We start from the raw sequence: 24,587 nt of genomic DNA, 5'->3' as shown, positions 1-24,587 counted from the left end.
GCGATAATGTATTTGGACGCATTGGAAGCGTCCGGAGATATTATATTAATGAAGACTTACTGACGTCATAGCACACTCGACTGATTCGTTGTTTTCCACCCTTGGCATTAGATAAGATGCTTAACGTACAGGAAGAATGTAACTTGTACCTTATCTGCGATCCAAAGTCAAACCACAGCAACAGCAGCAACAAAAGAGGCTTCTATGCAAAGCTGAGAGGGCTCATGTGTCCTCGCGAGATCTTGACAAAGATGTAGGCGCTCAGTGAGCCCTTCTTGTGTCTATCATGCTGATAAATTTGAATAACCAGGCCTAGTGTGCGGGCTCATCATGGCGATCAGAGCCCACAACACATCCTCTCAACAGAACTGGATTTGGCAACCCTGACATAACCCTTGGCCGCCGCGTCTTTTATGAATACATCAATAAACCCCTGGCCCTCTTTCCCCAGCGGCTGTAGAGCTACTGGCCAATGTGGCAGTCATACCTGGTAGGCTGGTACGCAACAGAGGGTGCTATGGATCTCGGCATCCAGACAGGCCGCCTTTGGCAACTAATCATTGCAACGTTTAACGCTACAACTTTATCTAGTGAGGCTAGCCTAGCAGCAATTTTGAAGGAACTAGGTAGCAGTAAATGCGTTGTCTCTAGACTTCATGACGTTAGGAGGACAGATGTAGCATATATATACAGTATTTGAAGGTGCGCCCGTATTCTGCTATCATGGTTTAACAGAGGAGGACTGGGTGTGCGATCCCTGATCAATACAATATAGCTGACGATATCAACGAATTCTTCAGCAATTATAACGAGATGGTGGCTGCTACCATAATTAAGTTGAACAAGAGCTACAAGTTGAAGGCTGTATAGGCTTGTGCACAGACATCCACTTACGAGGACAATGTGGTAGAAAGGTTTTATTACGAAGAATCGGCACTGACTAAAGCAAAAACGCAGCACACTTATGGGTAACTTTAATGCCAAGGTTAGAAAGAAGCAGTCAGGTTACCAGACAGTTTCGAATTATGGCACAGGTCGTAATAATAGCAAATGGGGGCTATCAGTGGAGTTAGCAGAGCGCAACAGTTTGCCGATCAAGAATAAGTTCTTTCGCATACGGGAGAACAGGAAGTGGACTTGGGACAGCTCCAATGGCGATACTAGACACGAGACTTCATATTGTGCGCGCCTCTGTGCATCGTGTAATGCGAAGGCAAGAAAACCGGTGGTCTCTTAGGGGCACTGGAAGGATTCCTAGAGAAAGCAACTGTAGCAGGGCGCGGCAGAGATTCGGGTGGACGGTTGAGGTTGGGAAGTTTGCGGGGATAAGCTGGCCGTAGCTGATGCGGGGCAGGGTTAAATGAAGCTTAGTGGGAGAAGTAATTGCCTTGCAGTGGGCGTAGTCAGCTGATGATGAGCATACATGTGTCATGTGGTACGTTGATGATGGCAGCTCTTTACTGCTCAGATAACCTCATATTTGTTCGTATTCGCGACGGCCGCTTTTATCCAGTCTAGGTAGTTTGTCAGGTTTGTGTAGATGACCGGAATATTCTCCTGGTTGCATCCTTCTCCGAAAGACACCAGTCCCACGATTTCGAAGGCTTTATGTTTCTTCCGTACCACGGGAGCGCCGGAATCGCCCTGAAATGTGAGACAGAGAAAGTTGGCGTGATTACATCACAGAAGAAATGGCAATGAGAGTTCCCGTTTTATTTTTCTTTACGTTCATCGCGTTTCTAAACGACTCTAAACCAGTGACGCTGTGAAACACAAAGACTGGATTAAATTCCACTTTTTTGCCTGGCACTTTTTTGATGGCCTGTTGTGCTTCTGGCGGTGTTGGTCGTCCACTGCTATTTTTAGCTCTTTTTATTTGCCCATTCTACTCTTTGTCACCTTTTGCTACTGAGCAGAGTTTTTGTGCAGGCACATCGAAGTTCGACCAATATCATTCTTCCATAGGTGTGAATTGCAAATATCCTTCGACGCTATATACATTACTGACGACATTATTCCGTCCCATGCTATGCTTAGGACACGAAGGCTGTGTTATACATGGCAGATGGACCCCGCCCCATCCTCGTTGCCTTATTAACTACAGCTACCGAGTTCGTTTGAATTAGACAACGATAGTTTCGGTGTTGACAAGAAATGACTCCGGTAATTAAATTCGACACAGGTTTTAAAATTTCACGCCCATCACTATGACAAAATTGAATACGTGCATATGCATCCTCTGTAATTTGTCGGAAGTGTACTTGGTGCCGTTTTCTCATCATGGATATCATTTCCCAGCGATGGACCACTGAGGCAGGGAAGCCTCACGACATCGTGGAAGCTTCTGGCCTCTTTGGCTGATGACGGAAAGTGGACAACTTCTAGTTTTTGCTTTAGAACTCGGGTGGCAGCACGCTACTTTTTAGCGGCAAGGTTCCCATATTCTAATGAAACTTGTACTGCAGATTTTCCTTTCATTCTTGATTACTTGTACCAGATTTGTCAGTCATGCGGCGTTTCATTCCGGCGAAAATCGACTTCAAAATCTGGCGTTTTCGTGACTTCAATTCAGGTGATTTCTGCTAGTGACACTGCATTTTCGACGGCAGAAATATTCCCCGAGCATTAATAGCCATTTTCTCGTCGTCACTAACACAATATTTAGGCTTGTATCGGTTTGGTCGGTGCATTTTATGAAAGGACTTGTGAAAGGAGGAGGAAGGTATTTTATGAAAGCCGCTGCATCAGCCATTCAACGCTCGTACAAGTGTTTTTCTGCTAATATTTGTGTTGTCATTTCTGCATTACTCGAAGTATCGCCCTTGGTCATCGAATGAGTTTCTATTTTCCGGTTCTGCTGTTTTAAAATAGTTAGACTCGATATTTTGAAGAACGGTTTGTTGTCGCGGAGACAGGGCTCTGAAGGAACATTATGTAACTATCAATTACAAACGTTCGAAAAACCCCTGTAGTTGGCCTTTGGAAAAAAGACGTGTTTATGATATTTTCTTCGCCGCTTTCCTTGTTCTAGCGGTCATGTGACCTCTACGACCCTCCATATACCCACTTTTCTGGCCGCCCTTACTCTACGGTGCGTGGTGCTTACCTTGACAGTGCGTATACATGTTAGTCCTGCCCCCACGCACCTCTCAGTCACCTTACTACTACCTATGCAAAATACCGCCTAATTCCTCCCCCCCCCCCCCCCCTTACCCTCCCGTTTCCGTACCCTATGCCTGAGAGAGCCGGAACCCTCCTCGTGCTGTACTCCACTCAACACAATTGCTGTTCACATCACTCACGTGGAACATATATACAACGTTTACATGAACTGGACAGAGGTCGAGTTCAGTCCCCTTTTTGAATCAAAGGGTAAAACCACCGAGGAAGAGAGTAAATCCCGAGTCGGGCATATCCTTCTCAAAATTAGCTCTTATACCCCTGTCACACGGGACTTCTTCTCGGCCTTTGCCGTAAAGTTGTCTTATTGCACTAAAGGAGAAAAACCGAAAAGGAGCAGCGACGCTGCTACACGGCAAATCCAAAGGAGCTAGAACGCGGCCTCCGTGAATGCCAAAAGTCACCGCTGTGTGTGAAGCGGCGCTAGTAACATTATGAAATTAAAGCAGACAGTAGCACTTCAGCTAAGAGTGCTTTCGTTTGTTGGAAAAAGTAGCTATCACGATAATAAACAAGCGTTCTGACGGTAAGAAACGGATATTTTGAAACAAGGGTTTTTTTTTTTTTTTTCATCATTCTCGGTCCGACCACGGTAGGCGCACTTTTCCGTTCGGCTCCTCGTTGTGTTCGAGAAGCGTGCTTTGTTGCTTGTGTCTTTGTGCACACAAGCCAACTCAAAACACGCACTCAACAAAGAGCAAACGAAGAAAAAAACAGCAAAGCGAGATGCGCAAGCACGTGTGTGTCGATGCGGCTGCTGAAAAGCGTTCAAGTCCTTTCTTAGCAGTGTGGATGTCTTTAGTTATAGCCTCCTCTACGGTTAAGTGCACTGTAAACGCAAAATTAACCATTGAATAAGATAAATTAGATATTTTTTACGGTTTCAAAACTAAAAATTGCGTCAGTTTTTTATTCTTTGAGCTCGCTAGCTGGCGCTGCCGTCTGGGTTGCTCCTTTAAGCAACTTTAAGGCCGCTGACGGCCGCCTTTATTGCTACGGAACTTTATCGCAAAGGTCTCGACGCTTTGCCGTCTAGATGCGCGTCACGCGTCTTTGGGGCAAAGGACCTTCATTTCTAAGGCCTTACAAGTGCCCCTGTGACAGGGGTATAACTCTTGAATAACCGACTCGACCCCTACTTGGTCGAGTTCATGTAAATGCTGCTGTGATAAAGATTCCTCTCGCTCTTTCTCACTCGTGCTTTTGAGAAACTGAGCACACTGAACAATGATGCGCAAAGGAGTTGAAAAAAAAAAAGGTTATCTTTGCTGAATCCCTTCAGAATGCCTCGTAAGCAGCTCGTTTATATTGGGGAAGTAAGCAAAAAGTCGGAACTTTTAACTGGGAGAATGAAGTCCTCTCGGCAGAATGGCTGTTGACCGAACCGTGCATTGCGTCATGTCCAACATTCATGGGAAAATTTTCAAAACTAGAAAATTGTAAGGTACTGTTATGGAACTATTTCCGATGTGTAGTGAAATCATTCTTTTAAAATTTTCCATCGCTCGCACCGAATTAACAGTTAAGACTGGCAAAGAAAACCAATTGTGAACGATTTTGACGATACCAAAAACGTTATTAGCAAAACTATGGAAGCCTGCGGACGTAAGTTCAGCGGATATATTGATTGTTATAGTTAAACTTTACAGTTCATGAAAAAATTCAAGGGGCACTTTGGCGATTTAAAGTGCGCGATGCGAAAACCTTTGTGCGCCCACACTGGCTGCTTCTGTTGCTGACTGAAAGCTCTTTAGAAAGACTATGCCTCTGTAGTTGATTTCTAATTAAGGACAATTATTAGTGATGGCAAATTACTAATTGATGGCTAATTGCCAATTAACGAGTAATAACTAAGTGTTTATTAGGGGTATAGCATATTATGCCATTGATGACGTCACTAGGATGATTGACAGCTAGAGTGTGACATATTTCGCGGACGGACGGACGACGATGAGCCATTAAAGGCTTTCGCCTTAAAAATTGCGTTCATAAACTCTTTCCCGTTCAAGAATGCTTTTGTCCAGAGTGGTTGGGTATGTGTTTATTCGATGAATTCGTATTTCTCGGTGTTCTGGACGGCGTTGCGTATCCAGGGGAGGTACTGCTGGACGTTCGTGTAGACCCCCGGTACGCCCTCGAGGTTGCAACCGTCTCCGAAAGACACTAGGCCCACCACCTCGTAGGTGTGTCCGCGTTTCAGCATCAACGGCGCACCGGAGTCACCCTGCAAATATGGTACATCATTTGCAGCGTTGAAATTGAACGCCTCTATACGGAAAGTGTTCTTCAGAGCTTTCTAGGGCTCACACTCAAAAGCTGAAGCCGTAATCTGGTGCGAAGCTTTTAAAAACAACCCTTTTTGTCAATCATGGACATAATCATGTTTTCTTCGTAGGTATCGCGCGTTATTTTTTTAACACACGTACCTCTCACATGTCGGTCCTTTTGCTCATGGAGCTGTGTTCATTAACGAGTCAGACATTGACGTTTCTTATCGAAGTCGTCTTTGTGTATGGCCTAGCTTCGAGTGCCCTGGACTTAATATACTGCTCAAATATATCTCCTGTCTTAATTGTCGGCAGGTCACTAAGTAAAATCGATTGTCTTCATGTGGCAACTAAAGTTGCCAGTGCCGGGTGTGAGACTATTCACAAGACTTTAGATTGTCCAAATTGTATCTATATAACGTTCTAACAGTTCCAAAAGCCTGTGAGAGTTGACAGAATAAGGTGCTCCTTTTGATTAGTGGTTAAAACTGAATCTGGACGTCTGAGGAATCGTTTATCATGTTCATTGACCATATGAGCACTTCCTGGTGCATGCACCTGTGTCACAAGTCTCCTTGCCGTATGCCATTGACTCCGCAACCATGAAGAACACCAGTTTTGTATTTTCGAGAATGCACTGCACAACTATTTGTGCCATGCATTTGAATATCAGTCCTTTACTTAGCGGAAGAATGCCACAGCGCATCGCGGCGTAATGGAGCGGGAGCATTCCGTAACCGTTTTGCAGTCAACTCCGGTGGCCCGTTGACGCATTTCCATACAAAAATTTCTTTACGCAGCCTATAGGCTGCCCATAGACTTCTGTCTATAAAGTTCTTCTGTTTATAGACCCTCTATGAACAATCCCCAGAGAATAGTCTATAGGCAATGCAAATCCTATAGACAGTCTATAGACAATCTATAGATTTATGGCCATACACTTTTAGTAGACTTTTGTCTATAGACAGTCTATGGACTATGAATAGACAGAAATATCTGTAGGAAGGCAATTCAGTGTATAAGATGTCTGTACACTGTCTATCGACCATTTTTAAGGGTTGTAGCAGTATGGTTCACTCCTGGTGTCAGCAACAGTTTTCGTCTAGTAAGTGCAGACTATGTACCCGGTTCGTTTAACCTCTACACTACCACAACGTACCTGACACGCATCCGAACCCTTTTTGTAGGCGCATATCTGTTCAGGTGTGTAGAAGCCGATCCCAGCCAGTCCTTGTACGCACCGGTTATTCTCCCACACCACCTGGGTTGTGTAGCGCAGCACTGGAGACCCGGTGCCATCTGGGCGCGATGCAGAAAGAAATTACACGTGCGTTCAGTTAGGCAGCATATCTTCGAAGTGAAGGACGGGAATTTTGGTACAGCTGTCTGGAACTAAACATGGCTGCAGCGCGAATACGGCGGACGATCGTGTATAGGTGTATATGTTTGAATGGGTCAGTAAATAGGATTACGGGGCACTTGGTTTGAATTTATACGTTTAAGCTCCCAAAGCGATTCAGGCTATGAGGGAAGCCCTAGTCGAGGGCTCCGGATAATTTAGATCAACAGGAGTTTTTCAACGCGCCCTGACATCGCACTGTACATGGGCCTCTAGCATCTATCAGGAGATGCCTGCACAGCGTATAACAGCGCGATTTGAGTTGCATCTGAACGTCGTGCTCCGAGGGCGGAGACACTCGTCAACAACTGCGGCGCTTCAACGCTGCGTTGACGAAGTCCTTAGGGTCAGTGGAAAATTCAAACTTGGCGCGTTTTCTCGAATATCACTCTCTGACAATGCATGTGGCGCCATCTCTCGGGACAGTTATGAAAACGCTGTCTGGGCGCACTCATGGGAGCGCGCGCGCGCTGACCTCGAGACCAGCTCAGCGGCTCTATAGACAGGTGCAGTGCCGCGCGAATTGGCCTGCTTGAAGGCATGGACGAAGTGAGAATAACACTAGAAGTCAGATAATGGGACCGAACAAGTATCGACAAGCTTTGTGCAATATGGTGATAAAATGTCAATAGAAATAAGTAGTGGTAAGTGGTTTTATTAAAATAATAATAAAAAAGAAGGAAAAGATTTTTGCTATCCTCGGCATCTGCCATCGATACTGAAGCACCTGAGCTGGGGCAGCTGAAATAAAGGATAGCAGGCGGAATGGAGAAATGAAATGAAAGAGGTACTAGGGGACAGCAAGAGGTGGTAGCGGGAGAAGTAATATACACAAAAACTATATATTTACACAATAAGAAATGTGTACAGGTCGTGCGCGTGATTAGTTCATGATGGAGCATGCGAAATAAGTAGAAAAATTTGATCGGCAGGCTAAAAGCAGCGTCATTGCGGCGACAGAGAAGTTGGTAGCGTCGTGAGTTCCTCTAGCAGTAGTGACACCACGCATAGCTGTAGAGTCTCCGAAATCTTCAAGTTAAGATCATCACGTGAGTATCGTGCACATGTCGCGCTGGTCTGCGTCCACCCTTTTTTTTTTTTGACCCTCGACTTTAGGGCTCTGTATTTCCTTCGCCTTTATGCAGTCCATTCGGGAAATACGATGCACCTCGACAGCCCATTTCACTTTCACTCGGCTTTTAATTCGCAAAGGGTGACCGAAACCCATGTTTGCCGATTTGTCGATTACGACGAACACCTTAGCGTCTTTAGCTCCAGATATGAGCGATCTATTTGTCCCTGAAAGGCTCTTTTTTTCTTTACTGATCCTGAAACCTTAGCGGAGTCCACGGAGATAGAATAGAAGGTTGGAGACACTACGTGTAAAATACTTAGCCTTTTACAGTTTCTTGAGACTCAAATTTTCTCCGCCGTTTTCGTTCAACCTGTGCTTCATATAGCACCAGACCTATTATGAGGGCCGCATCTGGCCGGAGTTGCCCATAGCAACGAGGTTGGTCACTCGTTAGATGGGCGACTTCGCGGGTGAGCGCGCACGCTGACTTCAAGATGCGGCTGCCCTATGACGTCATAATGGCGGCGATAGAGCAGCTATAAGAAAGGAAGGGGAGCATCACAGAAATTAGTAGTTGTCATATTAGCATTAAGCATTAAATACTCTCTTTATTGTTCTTGACTTTGGATTTGAGCTCCGCTTGTAAACGCAATTGATTGGGTCTTGTACTGTGTGACTTGGCTGTGGTGGTCAAGGGTGTCTACTCTACCCGTAAATGGGCTAAATGGCCAAGCTTTAATAAAGTTTTCAGGGATAATTCCGAGCTCAGCTTGCTGCACATATAGCAATTAGCCTCACCTGTCGGCCTCTAATAGAGAACACCACGTGACTCACTGGAGATATACTTAGCTGTGAGAAAACTGTACGGTACGCTGAGTTGCTGTGGGAACAAGCCATAACTCTATATTGCCATAAGGAGGAAGTAAATAAATAACAAAATCGTGTTGACAGCGATGACCCTATTTTTCTACGCACTGCAAAATCTTACTTAGGCTTAAGCCTATGCCATATATACCATGGTGACAAAATAAATTAAATTTATTTGAGTTTAGATGAACGGTAGTCCACTCACTCTCCACTGTGACTCCCCAACCGGCGACGACCACTGTTTCTCCGACGATGCTTTGAGGCTTCTGAGGCAGGCATATGGTGCGTGTGCTAGGTCCCAGTTTGAACGGCTTCTCCACGTACAGCACGGCCAGGTCGTTCTTGAAGGTCGAAAAGTCGAAGTCTTCGTGCCGGTAGAAGTACTTGACTCCGACCTTCGTGCCGTTGAAGAACTTGGCCGCACCGTAGAGCATGATGATGCTCGTCGCTCGCTGATTGTTGGTCCTGCGTGAATGAACGGCAGATGGCGAGTGCTGCCCTCTAGTATTGCCCATCGATAACAGAGGTGGCTGTCTGCAGTAACAGAAACTGAGCCTCGGGGTTAACAGCGGCGGTTAACGGTAGATGGTGCGTGGTGTATCTCTGGCACGCGCGATTCGCTGCATTATGCGGCAACCGGAGATCGCAAATTATTGATTTAATAGGCCTGCTTATTCGTGTGGAATATTAATTTCTTTATCAAACTATGATAAGGCGGCACGAAGGCCAGGGAGAATGTTGAAAATTTTCTGCACCGTACGCCTCTTTTCTTCTTACTCTGTACGACTTTTTATTTATTTTTGATCAGCTTGGCACAAGTAGTTATGTAGAGCTGAGATTACAGCGCACATTGGTTAGCCCAGGTGACTGCATCAGGAAAGAAAAAGAAATGATGAACAAGAAATGGCCGCAAAGCTTTTCCTGAAGCCGCTATCCAGTTCCATCCAGCTCCACCAAGTTGTGAATTTTGCAGCTTCATTTTTCAGCAGATAAAAACCAGATTGGTTTTGCGCTATTGCGTGTCAGCATAAAGACAACAGAGAACGCCAGTGCCAGGCAACAGTCGGGCACGGCTTCAAAGGCATATGCATACCATATCGTACAGTGACCTGCTGTAAGGATGTGCCGTGAGGTCAGAATGGCTCCAGCACATCGAGTGACTATAGTCCTGTACCGCACCTGTAAGAACACCTGCAGCCAGGAAAAGAAGTCAGTGGTGTGGAGCAGTGCAGCCAATTACATTTTGTGAAGTTTAAGGTTCTCTCAGTCGCCAAGGGAAAGATTTGAAGAGGAACAGACGCCTTGCAAGATTAACGTGAGAAGAGTTGAAAAACTGCTAAAAAGAAGGGATGATGAAGACTTGACTTAAGCATGGCGTAATTATAAGGGTTTGGACAAAACCGAAAATTCAACAATACATTTCAAGCATGGCGAGTAAATGAGTATAAGTAAATCAACATGCAGAAAAATGGTGCGAAATTGCAAAAAACTATGTTTAATTCGGATATTAGGTACTTTTAGCATAGCGCATGCCGCTACCGCTTACCGCCTACCGCATCTCGCATTGCACATGCGCTGACTGGTCCCGACGGCGCAGGCTAGCACGGTGTTGACGGAAACGTGGCGCCATCTAGCGCCCTCAGGAAGAAACGTGGCGCCATCTAGCGTCCTCAGGACGATCTGCGCATGCGCAGCGGAGGCTCGCGGTACGCGTTATGCTAAATGTATCTATTATTAGGTGTGATCTATATACTCTATAGACATATGATATGACAAGAAAATTATAAAATCACTGAGGCCAAGCCGCCGAATGGCGCTATGTACACCCATAAGTGGGATACTTCAAGTGAAGCCTGCACCATAAATGTCATCCGATGGAAGTAGCCACATTTTCGACTCACCACCCACGGAAACCTTTGGATGTCAGCTGCGAGCCCGTTCACAATGCGAAAGTCGATTGATGGAATCCCACAGGCTGCGATAAATCGGAAAGCGGACATGTGCAAATAGGCGCCGCGATAGAGGTCGGCCCGGGACCGGTAAAAGAAATGCAAGGCAGCCAAGGAACACAACCTCACCTTGGACGCTAGAACGGATTTACTAGAACAAACTTTTCAAGGCGAAGCCGCGAGTTTCGCATATGATCTCAAGGAGTGATACCACAATAATCGTAATAAGCGTTAGATTGTTTTTTTTTCATTTCACTCCACCCCCCCCCCCCCCCAAAAAAAAAAATTCCTTCCTGCGCTGTCCACGATATATCGAACTGATGTGACTAGCTTTGTTTTACGATCTGTTGTAACCCTTGCGTTGAGCCAATTGGACATGTAGAATTAAATTAAAACAACATTGAAGCAAACTGTCGCCGTGCCCCGCGGCAGGCATGAAGAAAAAGTAACGCAGATAAGTTGAGGTGCCCCATAACACTAATCCCATTGATGCATGGGATGTGTAAAACTTTGCCTACTCAAGGTGTCTTTAGGATACCCATATTAGATTCCGATGATATTAGCTGTAGACTCCAATATTGTTTTGATTTTATCCGATTAAGTTATGCATGCCTCGGTTTCCAGCAATAAAGCGTGTCGGCAATACCATTCGAATGTCACCGGAGAGGCACGTACACTTATGGTTGAGTCCCACTTCGCCTGGTAGGAGACCCGTCAGTTTTTTTCCCGCTTGCCCAGACACGTGCAAACACTGCAAGTGCAAGCAGAAAAGGGAGACGGGCAATGAGTGGATATGTCAGTGCACGTTAAAGATCCCCAGGTGGTCGAAATTATTCCGGAGCCCTCCACTACGGCCCCTACTTCTTCCTTTTTTCTTTCACTCCCTCTCTTATCCCTTCCCTTAAGGCGCGGTTCAGGTGTCCAACGATATATGAGACAGAAACTGCGCCATTTCGTTTCCACAAAAACCAATTATTATTATTATTAATGAGTGGATAAAGTTAAACATCATGACGCAGGACTACTGACATCACGCGGAATGAGACAACCACGCTCGAGTAGCGCCATACTTGCTACGCGCGTAGCAAATAATAATAATAATAATAATAATAATAATAATAATAATAATAATAATAATTGGTTCTTGGGGGAAAGGAAATGGCGCAGTATCTGTCTCGTATATCGTTAGACACCTGAACCGCGTCGTAAGGGAGGGAATAAAGGATGGAGTGAAAGAAGGCATGAAGAAAGAGGTGCCGTAGTGGAGGGTTCCGGAATAATTTCGACCACTTGGGGATCTTTACCGTGCACTGACATCGCACAGCACACGGGCACATTAGCGTTTTTCTTCCATAAAAACGCAGCCGCCGCGGTCGGGTTCGAACCCGGGAACTCCGGATCAGTAGCCGAGCGCTCTAACCACTGCGCCACCGTAGCAAGGACAAGGTTTTTGATTTCATTTGATTTTATCTTTATTCACCATCAGGTGATGTTGGGTGCACAGGCAAAAAGCCAGAAAGGCTTGACTAGGCCAGTGCACCCATTCTTTTACAGCAGGGCAAATATTATGTTACACAACATGAATACATACATCGATAAAAATAGAGGGAAGGCAATGGAAGATTACACAGCATATATGAGCCCCTCGTAGACACCATGTTTGCATTATCAGAAAAAAGCAAAACATAAAACGTTTACTGTCGTATTAGCAAAAAAAAAAGATACAGAACAAGTATGGCTAGTTAATAAAATAAGTACAAGTGGAAAACACATACGCTGTCTAAGTAAATATATCGTGCAACTTATGTAAACGCCGAGCTCGGGCCTGGTGTTTGCAACGTCTCCAGAAAATGAAAATTGGTTTTTGAGGACTGGAAGTGGCCCAGTAATTGTCACATACCTTAGTGAACACCCGAACCGCGCCATAAGAGAAGACAGGAAGGTGGGAGTGAAAGAAGAAAGAAAGAGGTGCGGTAGTGGAGTGCTCCTGCAACGTCTTCAGTGTCACGCCTTTTACAGCTTGCAACAGTTTTAGCCACTTCACAAACGCGACTTAAATTTAAGGGGTCTTTCTATCAAGGCTTGCTCTTGTCTATCTTCCTGTTAATATTTCTTGCCACAAAACAATAAATTGGAATATAGCAATGAACGCACAAAACATTACAACAGCTAGAACATTTAGTAACAACAAAATGTGTGTAAGCGTAGAGCTGATACGTTATGCACTCATATATTCATTTTCTGCAGCATAAATAATTATTGGACAGTCACGGAATACACAGAACAGAATATGTGAGTGTGATAAGTGGTGTGGAACTATACAACCTCAAATCATCGTTATACAAGGGATGATAACAGATTTATAGTCAGAGTACTATAAAGTGTACTAGAGGAGGATGCCGCGTATGTCTCCGGCCACGTCTCGAGTCAGCCTCTCACTCTCCCTTGATTAACAAACTTGAAGGCTAATTAAAATCTGAACAAACATACTCAAGAGTCCAGAATAACAGAATGAGCGGAGTCAGAGCAATGTAGCTATGTGAAAACAACGTTGTCAGATGAATGTGCTGATCCCCATTCCTACGTTCTTTATTATGTATCTGCAAGAGCAGCGTCTTCTATGCAGCTAGAAATTCTGACCAATGAAAGTATTAGGCCTCTGTCTGTGCTTTGGATTTTCGTTTTTAGAGGAAAAAAGAACATCACGAGCAGTACCTGCAAGCACAACCAAGTCGGCGCAGTAATTCATTGCATTAGATGTTGAACAGCGCGGAAAACTGAAGGACACAAGAGCCACTGAAAGCAACGTCGAACCAACTGGCCCAACGTGCAGTTCTTACGCAATAATTCATAATGACAATTATCCCAATGCAATCATCACGGCCAGTATTGCCATGAATATCATATCACAAGATCATTTATGGTGTGTTGAATGCTCCCTGAGTGACAAAAAAAAAAAGTGTCGAACAGCATCAACAAGAACAGCCTTGTTAACACAGCTAGCAGTAGGAACACTCACGCAGCATTCTCTCTGCTTCATCAAAAAATGGTAAACATTGGCTTGAAAGATGCATTTGGTGCACATACCTGAGCAAGGAACAGCAAAAATAAAGTCGCTAATAGCGCGCGCCTTTCCCCAAAGACTTTCCAGCATTTCCTGAAGCAGCAACTCAAAACACAGCCGTTTCTGGGCATAATTACATTAAAACTAAAAAAAGATAAAAACCGTAAACTTTCTCTTCATGAGCTTTGCGCAGTATGGCCGGAGCCTCAGGCAGGCCCCCGAACGCAGACGTCAGTACGCACCCGCGGACGCGGATGGAATCACGTGACTACTTTCTGACCAGTCGAAGCTCAGCATTCGTTAGCGAAAGGAGCAAATGTGAAACAAAAACTCGATTCAACCGGCCGACAAAAGCGGGTTGTGGATTGCCGAGCCGCTGCTTAAGACAATGCATCAGGCACACGCTATACATGTGTTTAGAGCCAGCGAACGCTGGGAATAGAGCCGAGATCACGACTGCGCCGTCTGGAGCGAACCCTGCAGCAGATAGAAAGGCGGGCTGAATCTTTACGACTTTTCAATTCACCGAGGAAAGACATAACGAGATACGCGGGTGCGCTTGCAAGTCTGTGTTCTCTAGGTGTGTGCGGCTCGTGAGGCAACTAAGATTGCGTCCGGTATTCGGTGCATAATTCGAAGCAAGCTTATATTGAGGCTCCGCTTTGTGGATATCGCTGACAGCTGAAAGCAAGTGCCTGCGATCGTCGGGCAGGTAGCAGAATTCATGACAAATGCAAGTATCGTTGCTGGAAAAGGCAGGCTTAAAGGAGTAGATGTCTGACAGAACTGACGATTAAAAGATGTTTTCCTTTATTACGTTGTACACGTTCCCAGGAAAGAGTAGTAAGATGCATTGTATCCCTTACGAAAATTTCTTTACACAGTCTATAGACTGTCCACAGATTTCTGTCAATGAAGTCTACAGACTTTCGATATACAAATCCTATAGTCTAGTCTATAGACAATACGCATCATATATATATATATATATATATATATATATATATATATATATATATATATATATATATATATATATATATATATATATATATATATATATATATATATATATATATACAGTCTGTATGTTTATGGCCGTACACTTCTAGGAGACTTTTGTCCATAGACAGTGTATAGAGTATGAATAGACAAAGGGGAATATGTATAGGAAGGCGATAGAGTCTACAAGAATTTTATACACAGTCTAGAGACCATTTTTATAAGGCATTCACAGGTGAAGAAACATTTGTGTGAAAAGAATAGCGACAATATAGAGGAGTCGACCTGGATGGGCAGCAATGGGGTGGTGTGGAGAACTTCGTTTGGCGTTTTCTCTTAGTGCATTCCTATATAGACTTGAATGTTCGCGATTTTTCTGACGTTTCTTCGGCCGCGAAACGCGCCTTCATTCCTGAGAAATCTGCATCTGGGGTTGGAATATTTCTTCCGCCCCTCGATCTAAAGTCAATACGTTGGTGATGACGTCGAATATAGTCGATCTACTTGAACTTAATAATAATAATTGGTTTTTGGGGAAAGGAAATGGCGAAGTATATTTCTCATATATCTTTGGACACCTGAACCGCGCCGTAAGGGAAGGGATAAAGGAGGGAGTGAAAGAAGAAAGGAAGAATAGGTGCCGTAGTGGAGGACTCCGGAATAATTTCGACCACCTGGGGATCTTTAACGTGCACTGACATCGCACAGCACACGGGCGCCTTAGCGTTTTTCCTCCATAAAAACGTAGCCGCCGCGGTCTGGTTCGAACCCGGGAACTCCGGATCAGCAGTCGAGCGCCCTAACCACTGAGCCACCGCGGCGGGCGCTTGAACTTTTCACTTTGAGTATTTTCTTTCGTCTTGTTTGCGCTATTAAAGTGCAGTAGCTGCAGTGATAAAAAAGTCGCCTCAGTGTTCTGGCGGGTAATACATCGCTTTCTGTTCTATCAGAGAAAAAAAAACGATATCATGTGACGTCACTACAGTGTGCTTGTAGAACAATTGGCGGTGGCGACACATGTCGTTCATTTTTCGCTCTCTACTAGCTCATAAGACGTTCGATTTCGGTGAAGGTAGCTCCTTGTGAATATTGTGCACATCGATCTATCTTGCCCGAATGGTTCTCTATCGTCTTGGTTTTCGAAAGAATTCCGCATAAAAAGTTACCCAATTTAGGAAGAGAACAGTGACTCCGATTTGAAAGCAGTAGACATGAGTAGTAAACAACCATTCTATATCTGATTATATCTGCCTTTGATATATTGCTAGGAAACCGTAGTTTTACCCGAAAATAAGGGGCCCTAATTATATCGTGTGCTTCACCATTTAGGTGGCCTGATCTGTTACGACAAATGGTGTTTTATCTTTAGAGTACAGTTGTTTGCGGCAAGTTGGATATTGGGACCAGTCAAGCCACTTTTACGTAGCTTTTTGCATCACCTTTGCCCATTACTTTCAGTGCGCACGTTACCTTGTGACCCCCTAGGGGAAATGAAGTTCAGAATCTCTGAGATTATTTTCATGCGCGATAGAATTTAAAAAACCCAGTTTTCACATCGCTCCGCGGCAAAACTGGATTTACAATATCGAATAAATTCCATTCTATTCGGGCCGTGTGGTTGGCGTGTGGTTATTGTACTCGACTTCTGACCCGAAATACGCGAGTTCGATCCCGGCCGCGGAGGTCGCATTTTGATGTAGGCGAAATGCTAGAAGCCCTTGGAGTGGGCGATGTCGGAACACGTTAAAGAACCCCAGGTGATCGACATTATCTGGAGACTTCCACTGCGGCGTCCCTCATAGGCTGAGTAGCTTCTGGACGTTAAGCCTCATAAAACCAACCATTGTAATCAAATTTAGCCTGTCTCAGCCAGAGCCTCTAAAGACAGTCCCTCGCGCGTGATTGTCGAATAGCATGCCGATCTTTTTTGCACCCTCACTCACAAAGTCCTTCCCCGGTTGGCTATTTACGAGCCAATCAAAGCTAAGCCAACCTCGTCACTTCGCATACTATCCTATTCGAATTTCACTGTTGTCTTAATCTGCCAGTTGTCTTGTGCTGCAGCACCATGCCTTGAAGTGAGCACCCTGCTTCGTTGCTAGTCGCCTTCGTCTCCTTGTCCTTGTTTACTCAGCCCGGTCGTTACCGCTTTTTACTTCATATTTCGCTTCGCGGCAACTCGCCGCACGCTATTTCGCATTGTATGCACGGGCAAAGAATGCCAGACCGTGCGGTTGCTAAGAGGACAATTGCGCATGCGCACACGCGACCCGGCAAGCGCGACAGCAATTTCTCCGGTGACGCCAGGCCGCCGGGTAAGAGTGAGACGGGTGAGAGGAAGAGCTTAAATTTCGACCACCTCCCTCTAACTCTGTTATTCTCTTTCGCTAAAACCATGCAGTGCAGATGATCTTACAGCCTGCGGCGTAGCAGCTCGCAAATGTTATTTGCGCTTCAGTTCAAGGCACAATTCGCTATACAGGGGCAGAAAAGATAAAACTCCGCATGTTTGGCGAAGGTCTGAAGGCGCAGCTTTCTTTGTTGTCCCTGGCCCTTCCTAAACCAGAGGAAAACCAACCATACATTACCGGTGTTCTTACAGCCTGCTTCTGGATCGGGTTAGCGGCTAGCGAAGATTATTTGTGCTTCACTTGAAGACACAATTCGGTATAGGACAGAAAATACAATACTCCGTATGTTTGGAGAATTCCTAAACGTAGAGCTTTCTTTGTTGTCTTTGATACCACCTAAACCATAGGAAAAGCAGGAGATACTATCCCACGAATTAGTTCAACACACAAGTTCGCGTAACATTTCCTGCGTCAGAACGGATATGGAGCGGCTATGCCTTGGCCAAGGCTTATCTTTGGCTTGGACATGATTTGCCCTTGTTGTATTTGATTCCCAACCGTTCATACCAGCGGTAAAGAGTTGTAAGCTCAGCTCTGGATTAGCCTACACGAGGCAGCCTTAGCCTCTGCAGTGGTGCACCGTTTTTGAAGTCAGACGGGGAGTTGGCTCTGGTGTAAGGGGGGTGGGGGTGGGGGGCTAGAAGAACAATGGCTATTGTTTAGGGTCTAAAATGGCCCGTAAGCGGAGAGCTTGGCGCCTGAGGCCCATAGCCGACAAGCACGCGCCCTTGCATGCCCACCACTCTTTCCGCTTCGACTCTCTCCGAGATGCAAAACTACTCGGCCGCCTCGAGAATGTCCTGCAAGTTGCGACAGTACGTGTTTCAAAAACTCTTTACTTAGAGGTATTTCACATCGAACAAAAATAATAACAGCCCTAACAAGAATGATCCTTGATGGTACAAAGATTTTAGTGGGCCTATACTAAGTCTGTTATGAACACTGCCGAAAAATGTCTGCATATTAATGCGAAAGCTCTACTCCAATGGGTAAACCTCGAGCAAGATTTTGCAATGTCTGTACGCTTGCGGTGTGTTGGTGGATTTGTGCCAAGTGAAGTAAAAAATAAAAATAAATCAAATAAATATCCGTGACTGGGATTTTAACCCACGGCGGCGCTAACAGATCAGCTTCGCTGGCCACTGCACGAGAGCGCTGTGCTATATCGCCGCAGATTTTTTCTTGATTGCAGGGAAATAGTGCCGAAAAGAAAAGTATAAGCATGCTTACGTCACAAAACATCAGGGCACCTTACCCCTGCATGGATTCTCCTTCCAAAACATCAAAAGTCTGGGAGGCACACACACGCATCCAGATAAGGGAGCCAGCTAGGCGGGTCTTGCAGGGCAGCATATCCTCCCCGCACCAAAGCGCATTGTCTACGAAACAAAGATTCCGAACACGCCTCGCGTTAAACTGCAACAAACTCACGCGCTCTGCATAGTAGATCGTGTTCTTCATCAACTAATACTGCTAGCAAACTAATATTCGTGCTTTGAGCTATTTGGCGGTACTGAATGATAGATGTACGCTGCATGCGTTGGCGTTAGACAACGCTGTGGCAGAAACACGGCACGAGACCAATACGCGTTGACAACATTGCTTTAGAAACGTGGCACTGAAGCATTGGCCGTCGGCGTACATTGGGTACATTGGCATTGACAATGAAAAAGTTGAAGACGCGCATAACTGGCTCCCTGGGTCAGTGGACACCTCAATCGCTCCTTTAAGTAAATTGCGATGGTGTCCACTTGTTAAAAATGGTGTTTCGCACAATATTTCGTGCTGGGCAATGCTAGACCGCTAGCCATTTTTTTAAAGCTTAAGCACTGAAAATGAACTGCGGATAGCAATATTATTCTGCTGCAGTTATTCAGAAAGTTTACATAGCATGGTGGGTTTTACAGACAAAGAACTTGTAAAAAAAAAAAAACGCCCATTGTCAATAAGTCTGCTGTAAACTCTGAGGGTCGTCTGGATGCTCAATGTTCTGTCGTTGGGAATAACTGCCAGATATGCGTCAAGTTCGGCTGGCCTCAGACGTCAATCTCACGTTAGTTTTGGTTCCCCTACTTTCGCGATAATATATAAATATGAGCAGTGATGCAGTACACTGCAAAACAGACTGGTAAAACCCTCGGGCTTTGCTAAAATTACTTCTGTCAGATAACTCTTCAGATCCATGCGTTAAAGAAACGAATTTTTAAAATAAAAGGGAATGAGTGAAATCTAGCCTGCTTGGGGTAGACAGGCTGGGTGAATCAAAGAAAGCGGATAATGAAGGTTTTTATTAGCAGTTAATCTGAATCTCGCCAATGCCTAGCATTTACAGTGAATGTCGAGGTATTCAATGTCCATCATTTCATTCCATATCTTGTCCAACATTCTCAGACAAAAATTTTGAATATTGAAAAATATTAAGATACTGTTATGTAAATATTGTTGATAATGGTCCATCCTACTGGTATATAACAAAAACTTTATTTTAACGTGTTTCCATCGATCGTGTCTAGCAGTTAAAACTGCCGTAGAATACCAATGGAGAAAGCTTTTGACGATAGCAAAAACGTTAACAAAAAATAATGCAAGACTGCTGTCGGTTGGTCTGCGGATATATTGTTATATTGAAATCTTCCATTGCATGAAAAATTGAGTTCATAAACCGTTTCCCGCTCAAAAAAAAAAAATAAGTTTTTGCCCAGAATTGTTGGGTGTGACTGTGTTACCGTCGTTAGGTCAGCTTAGGTTAACATGGATTACGGCAGTTAAAAGAAGTCTATAATAGGAGTGAAACGCGGCTCTTAGACATCGCTCTAGGACATAGACCTGAACCGCGCCGTAAGGGAAGGGATAAGGAAAGAGTGAAAGAAGAAAGGAAGAAGGAGGTGACGTATAGTGGAGGGCTCCGGAATAATTTCGACCACCTGGGAATCTTTAACGATGTCAGTGCGCGTTAAAGACCCCCAGGTGGTCGAAATTATTCCTGAGCCCTCAACTACGGCCCCTCTTTCTTCCTTTCTTCTTTCACTCCCTCCTTTATCCCTTCTCTTACGGCGCGGTTCAGGTGTACAACGATATATGAGAGATACTGTGCCATTTCCTTTCCCCAAATACCAATTATTATTATTACTAAGACATAGCTTTGTATGCACACTACTTGCTCAACGTACACCCGCACCACTGCAAGCCAAGAGCAAGACGGGGTGCAGTTCAGCGTAGCAGCGACGACCATGGCATGTAGTAATAATAATTGGTTTTTGGGGAAAGGAAATGGCGCAGTATCTGTCTCATATATCGTTGGACACCTGAACCGCCCAGTAAGGGAAGGGATAAAGGAGGGAGTGAAAGAAGAAAGGAAGAAGGAGGTCCCGTAGTGGAGGGCTCCGGCATACTTTCGACCACCTGGGGATCTTTAACGTGCACTGACATCGCACAGCACACGGGCGCCTCAGCGTTTTTCCTCCATAAAAACGCAGCCGCCGCGGTCGGGTTCGAACCCGGGAACTCCGGATCAGTAGTCCGCGGCGGCTGCGTTTTTTATGGAGGCAAAATGCTAAGGCGCCCGTGTGCTGTGCGATGTCGCAGCCGCCGCGGTCGGGTTCGAACCCGGGAACTCCGGATCAGTAGTCCGCGGCGGCTGCGTTTTTATGGAGGAAAAACGCTAAGGCACCCGTGTGCTGTGCGATGTCAGTGCACGTTAAAGATCCCCAGGTGGTCGAAATTATTCCGGAGCCCTCCACTACGGCATCTCTTCTTCCTTTCTTCTTTCACTCCCTCCTTTATCCCTTCCCTTACGGTGCGGTTCAGGTGTCCAACGATATATGAGACAGATACTGCGCCATTTCCTCCCCCCCCCCCCCCCAAAAAAAACCAGTTATTAAACCAATTATCAGTAGTCGAGCGCCCTAACCACTGAGCCACTGCGGCGGGTACGGCATGTCAGACGCGCTCGTTTTACAACTCGCGGTCAAGAATTGGGATCCGTCGAACGTCAGAAGGAAGCGACACTGTTTGCGCTTCACGAGGTTTGCTTTCTCAACACGGAGTCGACAGCAGGCTCCCACTGTGTCGCGAACAGGATATGCCACGGCAAGGGCGACAAGGCGACGAAGGAACACCCGCCCTCAGTCCACAGGAAGCTGACAGGCTGACGCCGCGGGTGTGCGCACGCAAGAGCCAGCTTTCTGAGCGGAGCGTATCGCGCCTCTGCTGCGAACGGGTGCGGAGTTGCGTGCCGATTCACAGACGCGTGTTCAGGGATCGGCTGGTTTGAGCGAACGAATTTACGACACTTCGGAGAAGAAACCGCCCCCCCCTTGACGCGTCACGAATAGTTGAATGTCCTTCGGTGACTATTCGCAGCAGGAAAGTGACGTCAAGAAGGGACGGTCTAAATAAATATTTGCATGACGTCGCTCTTAACCTTCGGCTTCCGAAAGTTCGAACTAATTACGGAAAATTCACCGCAATATTCGCTGGTATAACAATATAGAACGTTTTACCACTCGGAGCTAAATCATCACGCAGCAGTTTTATTTTTTGCATCGTATTAAAAGCTTTTTAGATTTTAGAATTATGCACTAACCCTGTGGTTAGGGCGCTCGACTACTGATCCGGAGTTCCCGGGTTCGAACCCGACCGCGGCGGCTGCGTTTTTATGGAGGAAAAACGCTAAGGCGCCCGTGCGCTGTGCGATGTCAGTGCGCGTTAAAGATCCCCAGGTGGTCGAAATTATTCCGGAGCCCTCCACTACGGCACCTCTTCTTCGTTTCTTCTTTCACTCCCTCCTTTATCCCTTCCCTTACGGCGCGGTTCAGGTGTCCAACGATATATGAGACAGATACTGCGCCATTTCCTTTCCCCCAAAAACCAATTATAATAATATATATAATATATAACCCTGTGCACCCCGTTGTATGTTTTTCCGTTTTTTTGATCCACTCTTATTGTTTATAGTTTCTTGCTTACGTTCGCGCATACGCGATTTTGTGCCTTTTATCGTTGTTTGCACCTAGTAACCACTGTCTTAGTATTTGTTGAAACTACCTATTATGTGTTAGGAGGTCCTCCTGACGGTTTTTTAATCATGGGACCTCCTAGAGTACTAACTTCAAATAATAATTTTTCTTGCATTGAAAAAAAGAAAAGGATTCCTTCTCCTAATTAAAGGAAATGAATTGTTTTTTTTTACACGCATAGTTTGTAAAAAATGTAACATTAGTAATGAGGCATGGCAGTATTCAAGTACCCCGAAGACTAGTTATGAGTGCGAATGCACGGATCTCTTCTAATGAAAGGAAATGATTTTTTTCCCGCGACTGTTACGATCTTTACAATATACAAACGTGTGTCTCAAGGTACAAATGCTGCAATTAGAAATATTGAAAGGGAATTAATATAAAGAGTAAAAATTTTCTCTCAGCAGATATTGAAATTACCAGTCATGAAAATAACATGTAAGCGAGGGTTCCAAAGTGAAAAGACGGTAATTATACTTTTAGTGGGATAGCTTATAAAGAGTAAAAAAAGTAAAAATGTAAAAAATGCAAGAAAACATTCTTCCTTTCTTTCTCTCTTTCTTTCTTTCGTTCTTCCTTTCCTTTCATTCCTTTCTTTCTTCCTTTCTTTCTTTATTTCTCTTTCCTTCGTTCTTTCTTTCTTTCTTTCTTTCTTTCTTTCTTTCTTTCTTTCTTTCTTTCAACCGTACCCTTAGGCCTGTTTTGGAGTGCGAATGATATATATGGAATTAACGTTTTTTATCGAACAATTTGGGGCTTTGGTCGACGATCACGATGTGTGCCGTGCGTTAACAACGTGACAACGAAGTGGCAACCTTCAGAATGTCGCGGCTATGTTCCCGTTTTTCAAGCCCCATTCACGGAGCTAATAATTAGTCCATTATCGCGTGTGCGATAATGCGTGGAGGTTAGGAGGTAGTGCACGATAGGCGTGCCGAAACATCGCAACGCTAGAAAATTAGGTTTTCTGTTTAAAAACATGAAGTCCGATGAAACACCTTTCAGCCACTGAACGACGAAATATTAAAACCGATTGACTCAGTGCCGCGTTAACGTAATTCACATGAACTTCTTTATCTTTATTCAATAATTACCCCGCATTACCCGAAGGTGTTACAGAGGGGGGTTACAAATGTTCAAATCTTCATTAACAGAGCACACTTGCACTTCCGATTAGTGATTCCACTGTTGCACAGTCTTGACAAAAAATGAATTGGCAAGCAAGTTTGTCCTGGCACGGGACTCTCGAATTTTGCAAGAATGGTCATGTCGTTTTGGAACTTAAAAGGACAGTTGAAAATAAATTTCCCGATTTATGCCGGCTCTATTGTGAGTAGAATAATTTTATCCTTAACTCCTTCTACGAGAAGCAAGGGATTCTCATTGCAAATAATTTTTCATTTCCGTACAGCTATGTCTTCGCCCGTACCTTTCCAAGACAAACCTTGCTGCCCTGTTGTGGATTCTCTCCAGCTTGTCAACCAACGATTGCTGTGCAGGGTCCCATACAACACAGGCATATTCCATGATAGGTCGCACACACGACATGAAAGCCGTTTTCTTGAGGTTTTGTTGCGAACGCTTTAAATTACGTTGAAAGAAATTCAGCGCCCTACAAGCTTTGCTAACCACATGATCCACATGTACACTCCATGAACAGTCATTCGACATAACACCTACGTATTTATATGTGCATTGCTGACTAATGCATTATTTATGTGATACTGAGCTAGAATTTTGTTCTTTTTTCGGGAAAAGCAGAGGTGGGCACATTTTGCTGTAATCAAATACATTTTCCATTTCAAACACCAAGCCTGGATTAGCGTTAAATCAGTTTGGAGTTGAACAACATCACTTGCAGTGTTAATATTTCTATACAAAACACAGTCATCTTAGTCGCGGAAATTTTAAAATACTGGAGTAACTGGATAATTGTCAATGATCGGTTGAGTGAGCATGCAGATATGAAACTTAAAATAAGGACATCAGCCGAAGTATTTTGGCGCCTCGCTGCGTGGATAGGGGGCGTTTGCCTCTGTTTCAACTAGTTTCCATGGCGCTGACTAACTGGTGGCACTTTTATTTTTGAGTTCCCTAAAATCAGAAACCGGCGTTAAGTATTTGCTTCAAGAACGGCATTAAAAATTGTGTTACGAGCTTATCAGAATTGGGTTCTACGGACAGCTGGTTGTACCGAAGCAGTTAGCAAGCTGATGATATTGTAGTGTCTATAGAAAGCACGCTTAGGAAGTCACGTTCTTGACGAGCAGGCATAGCTGAAGAAATGATAACACGAGATACAGGGTGAGCGACAACTGTTGATTAGCTTATATTTCCCACAGAAACGCTTATAAC

At 44.8% G+C, this 24,587-nt stretch overlaps 1 protein-coding gene across 2 annotated transcripts; it reads right to left on the bottom strand.

The window, feature by feature from the left end:
• Positions 1 to 1,299: 1,299 nt before the first annotated feature.
• On the bottom strand, positions 1,300 to 14,012 carry LOC144106775 (trypsin alpha-4-like). Of its 2 annotated transcripts, none has more exons than XM_077639710.1 (7): positions 13,825 to 14,012; positions 11,413 to 11,488; positions 10,690 to 10,763; positions 9,882 to 9,979; positions 8,994 to 9,253; positions 6,607 to 6,746; positions 1,300 to 1,644 (listed from the first exon to the last, which is right to left on the bottom strand). In XM_077639710.1, exons 1-7 carry the CDS (start codon positions 13,930 to 13,932, stop codon positions 1,465 to 1,467), a joined length of 936 nt encoding a protein of 311 aa, XP_077495836.1. In that variant the 5' UTR covers positions 13,933 to 14,012; the 3' UTR covers positions 1,300 to 1,464. The 2 variants fall into 2 exon arrangements, with proteins under 2 accessions (XP_077495836.1, XP_077495835.1); XM_077639709.1 differs by lacking the exon at positions 1,300 to 1,644 and adding an exon at positions 5,215 to 5,404.
• Positions 14,013 to 24,587: the final 10,575 nt, after the last annotated feature.

This window comes from Amblyomma americanum, chromosome 10 (genome assembly GCF_052857255.1).
Source record: "Amblyomma americanum isolate KBUSLIRL-KWMA chromosome 10, ASM5285725v1, whole genome shotgun sequence".
Classification (NCBI taxonomy): Eukaryota; Metazoa; Arthropoda; class Arachnida; order Ixodida; family Ixodidae; genus Amblyomma; species Amblyomma americanum.
Note: the sequence above shows the minus strand (reverse complement) of the source record. Positions and strands in the feature narration are given on the sequence as shown.

Coding starts and splice junctions, on each gene's coding strand:
- LOC144106775 (XM_077639709.1), bottom strand. CDS start 13,932: ATGCCCAGAAACGGCTGTGTTTTGAGTTGCTGCTTCAGGAAATGCTGG. Junction 9,254..9,881: donor GCAGGTCACTGTACGATATG/GTATGCATATGC, acceptor TCATTCACGCAG/GACCAACAATCAGCGAGCGA. Junction 5,405..6,606: donor AGGGTTCGGATGCGTGTCAG/GTACGTTGTGGT, acceptor CCATATTTGCAG/GGTGACTCCGGTGCGCCGTT.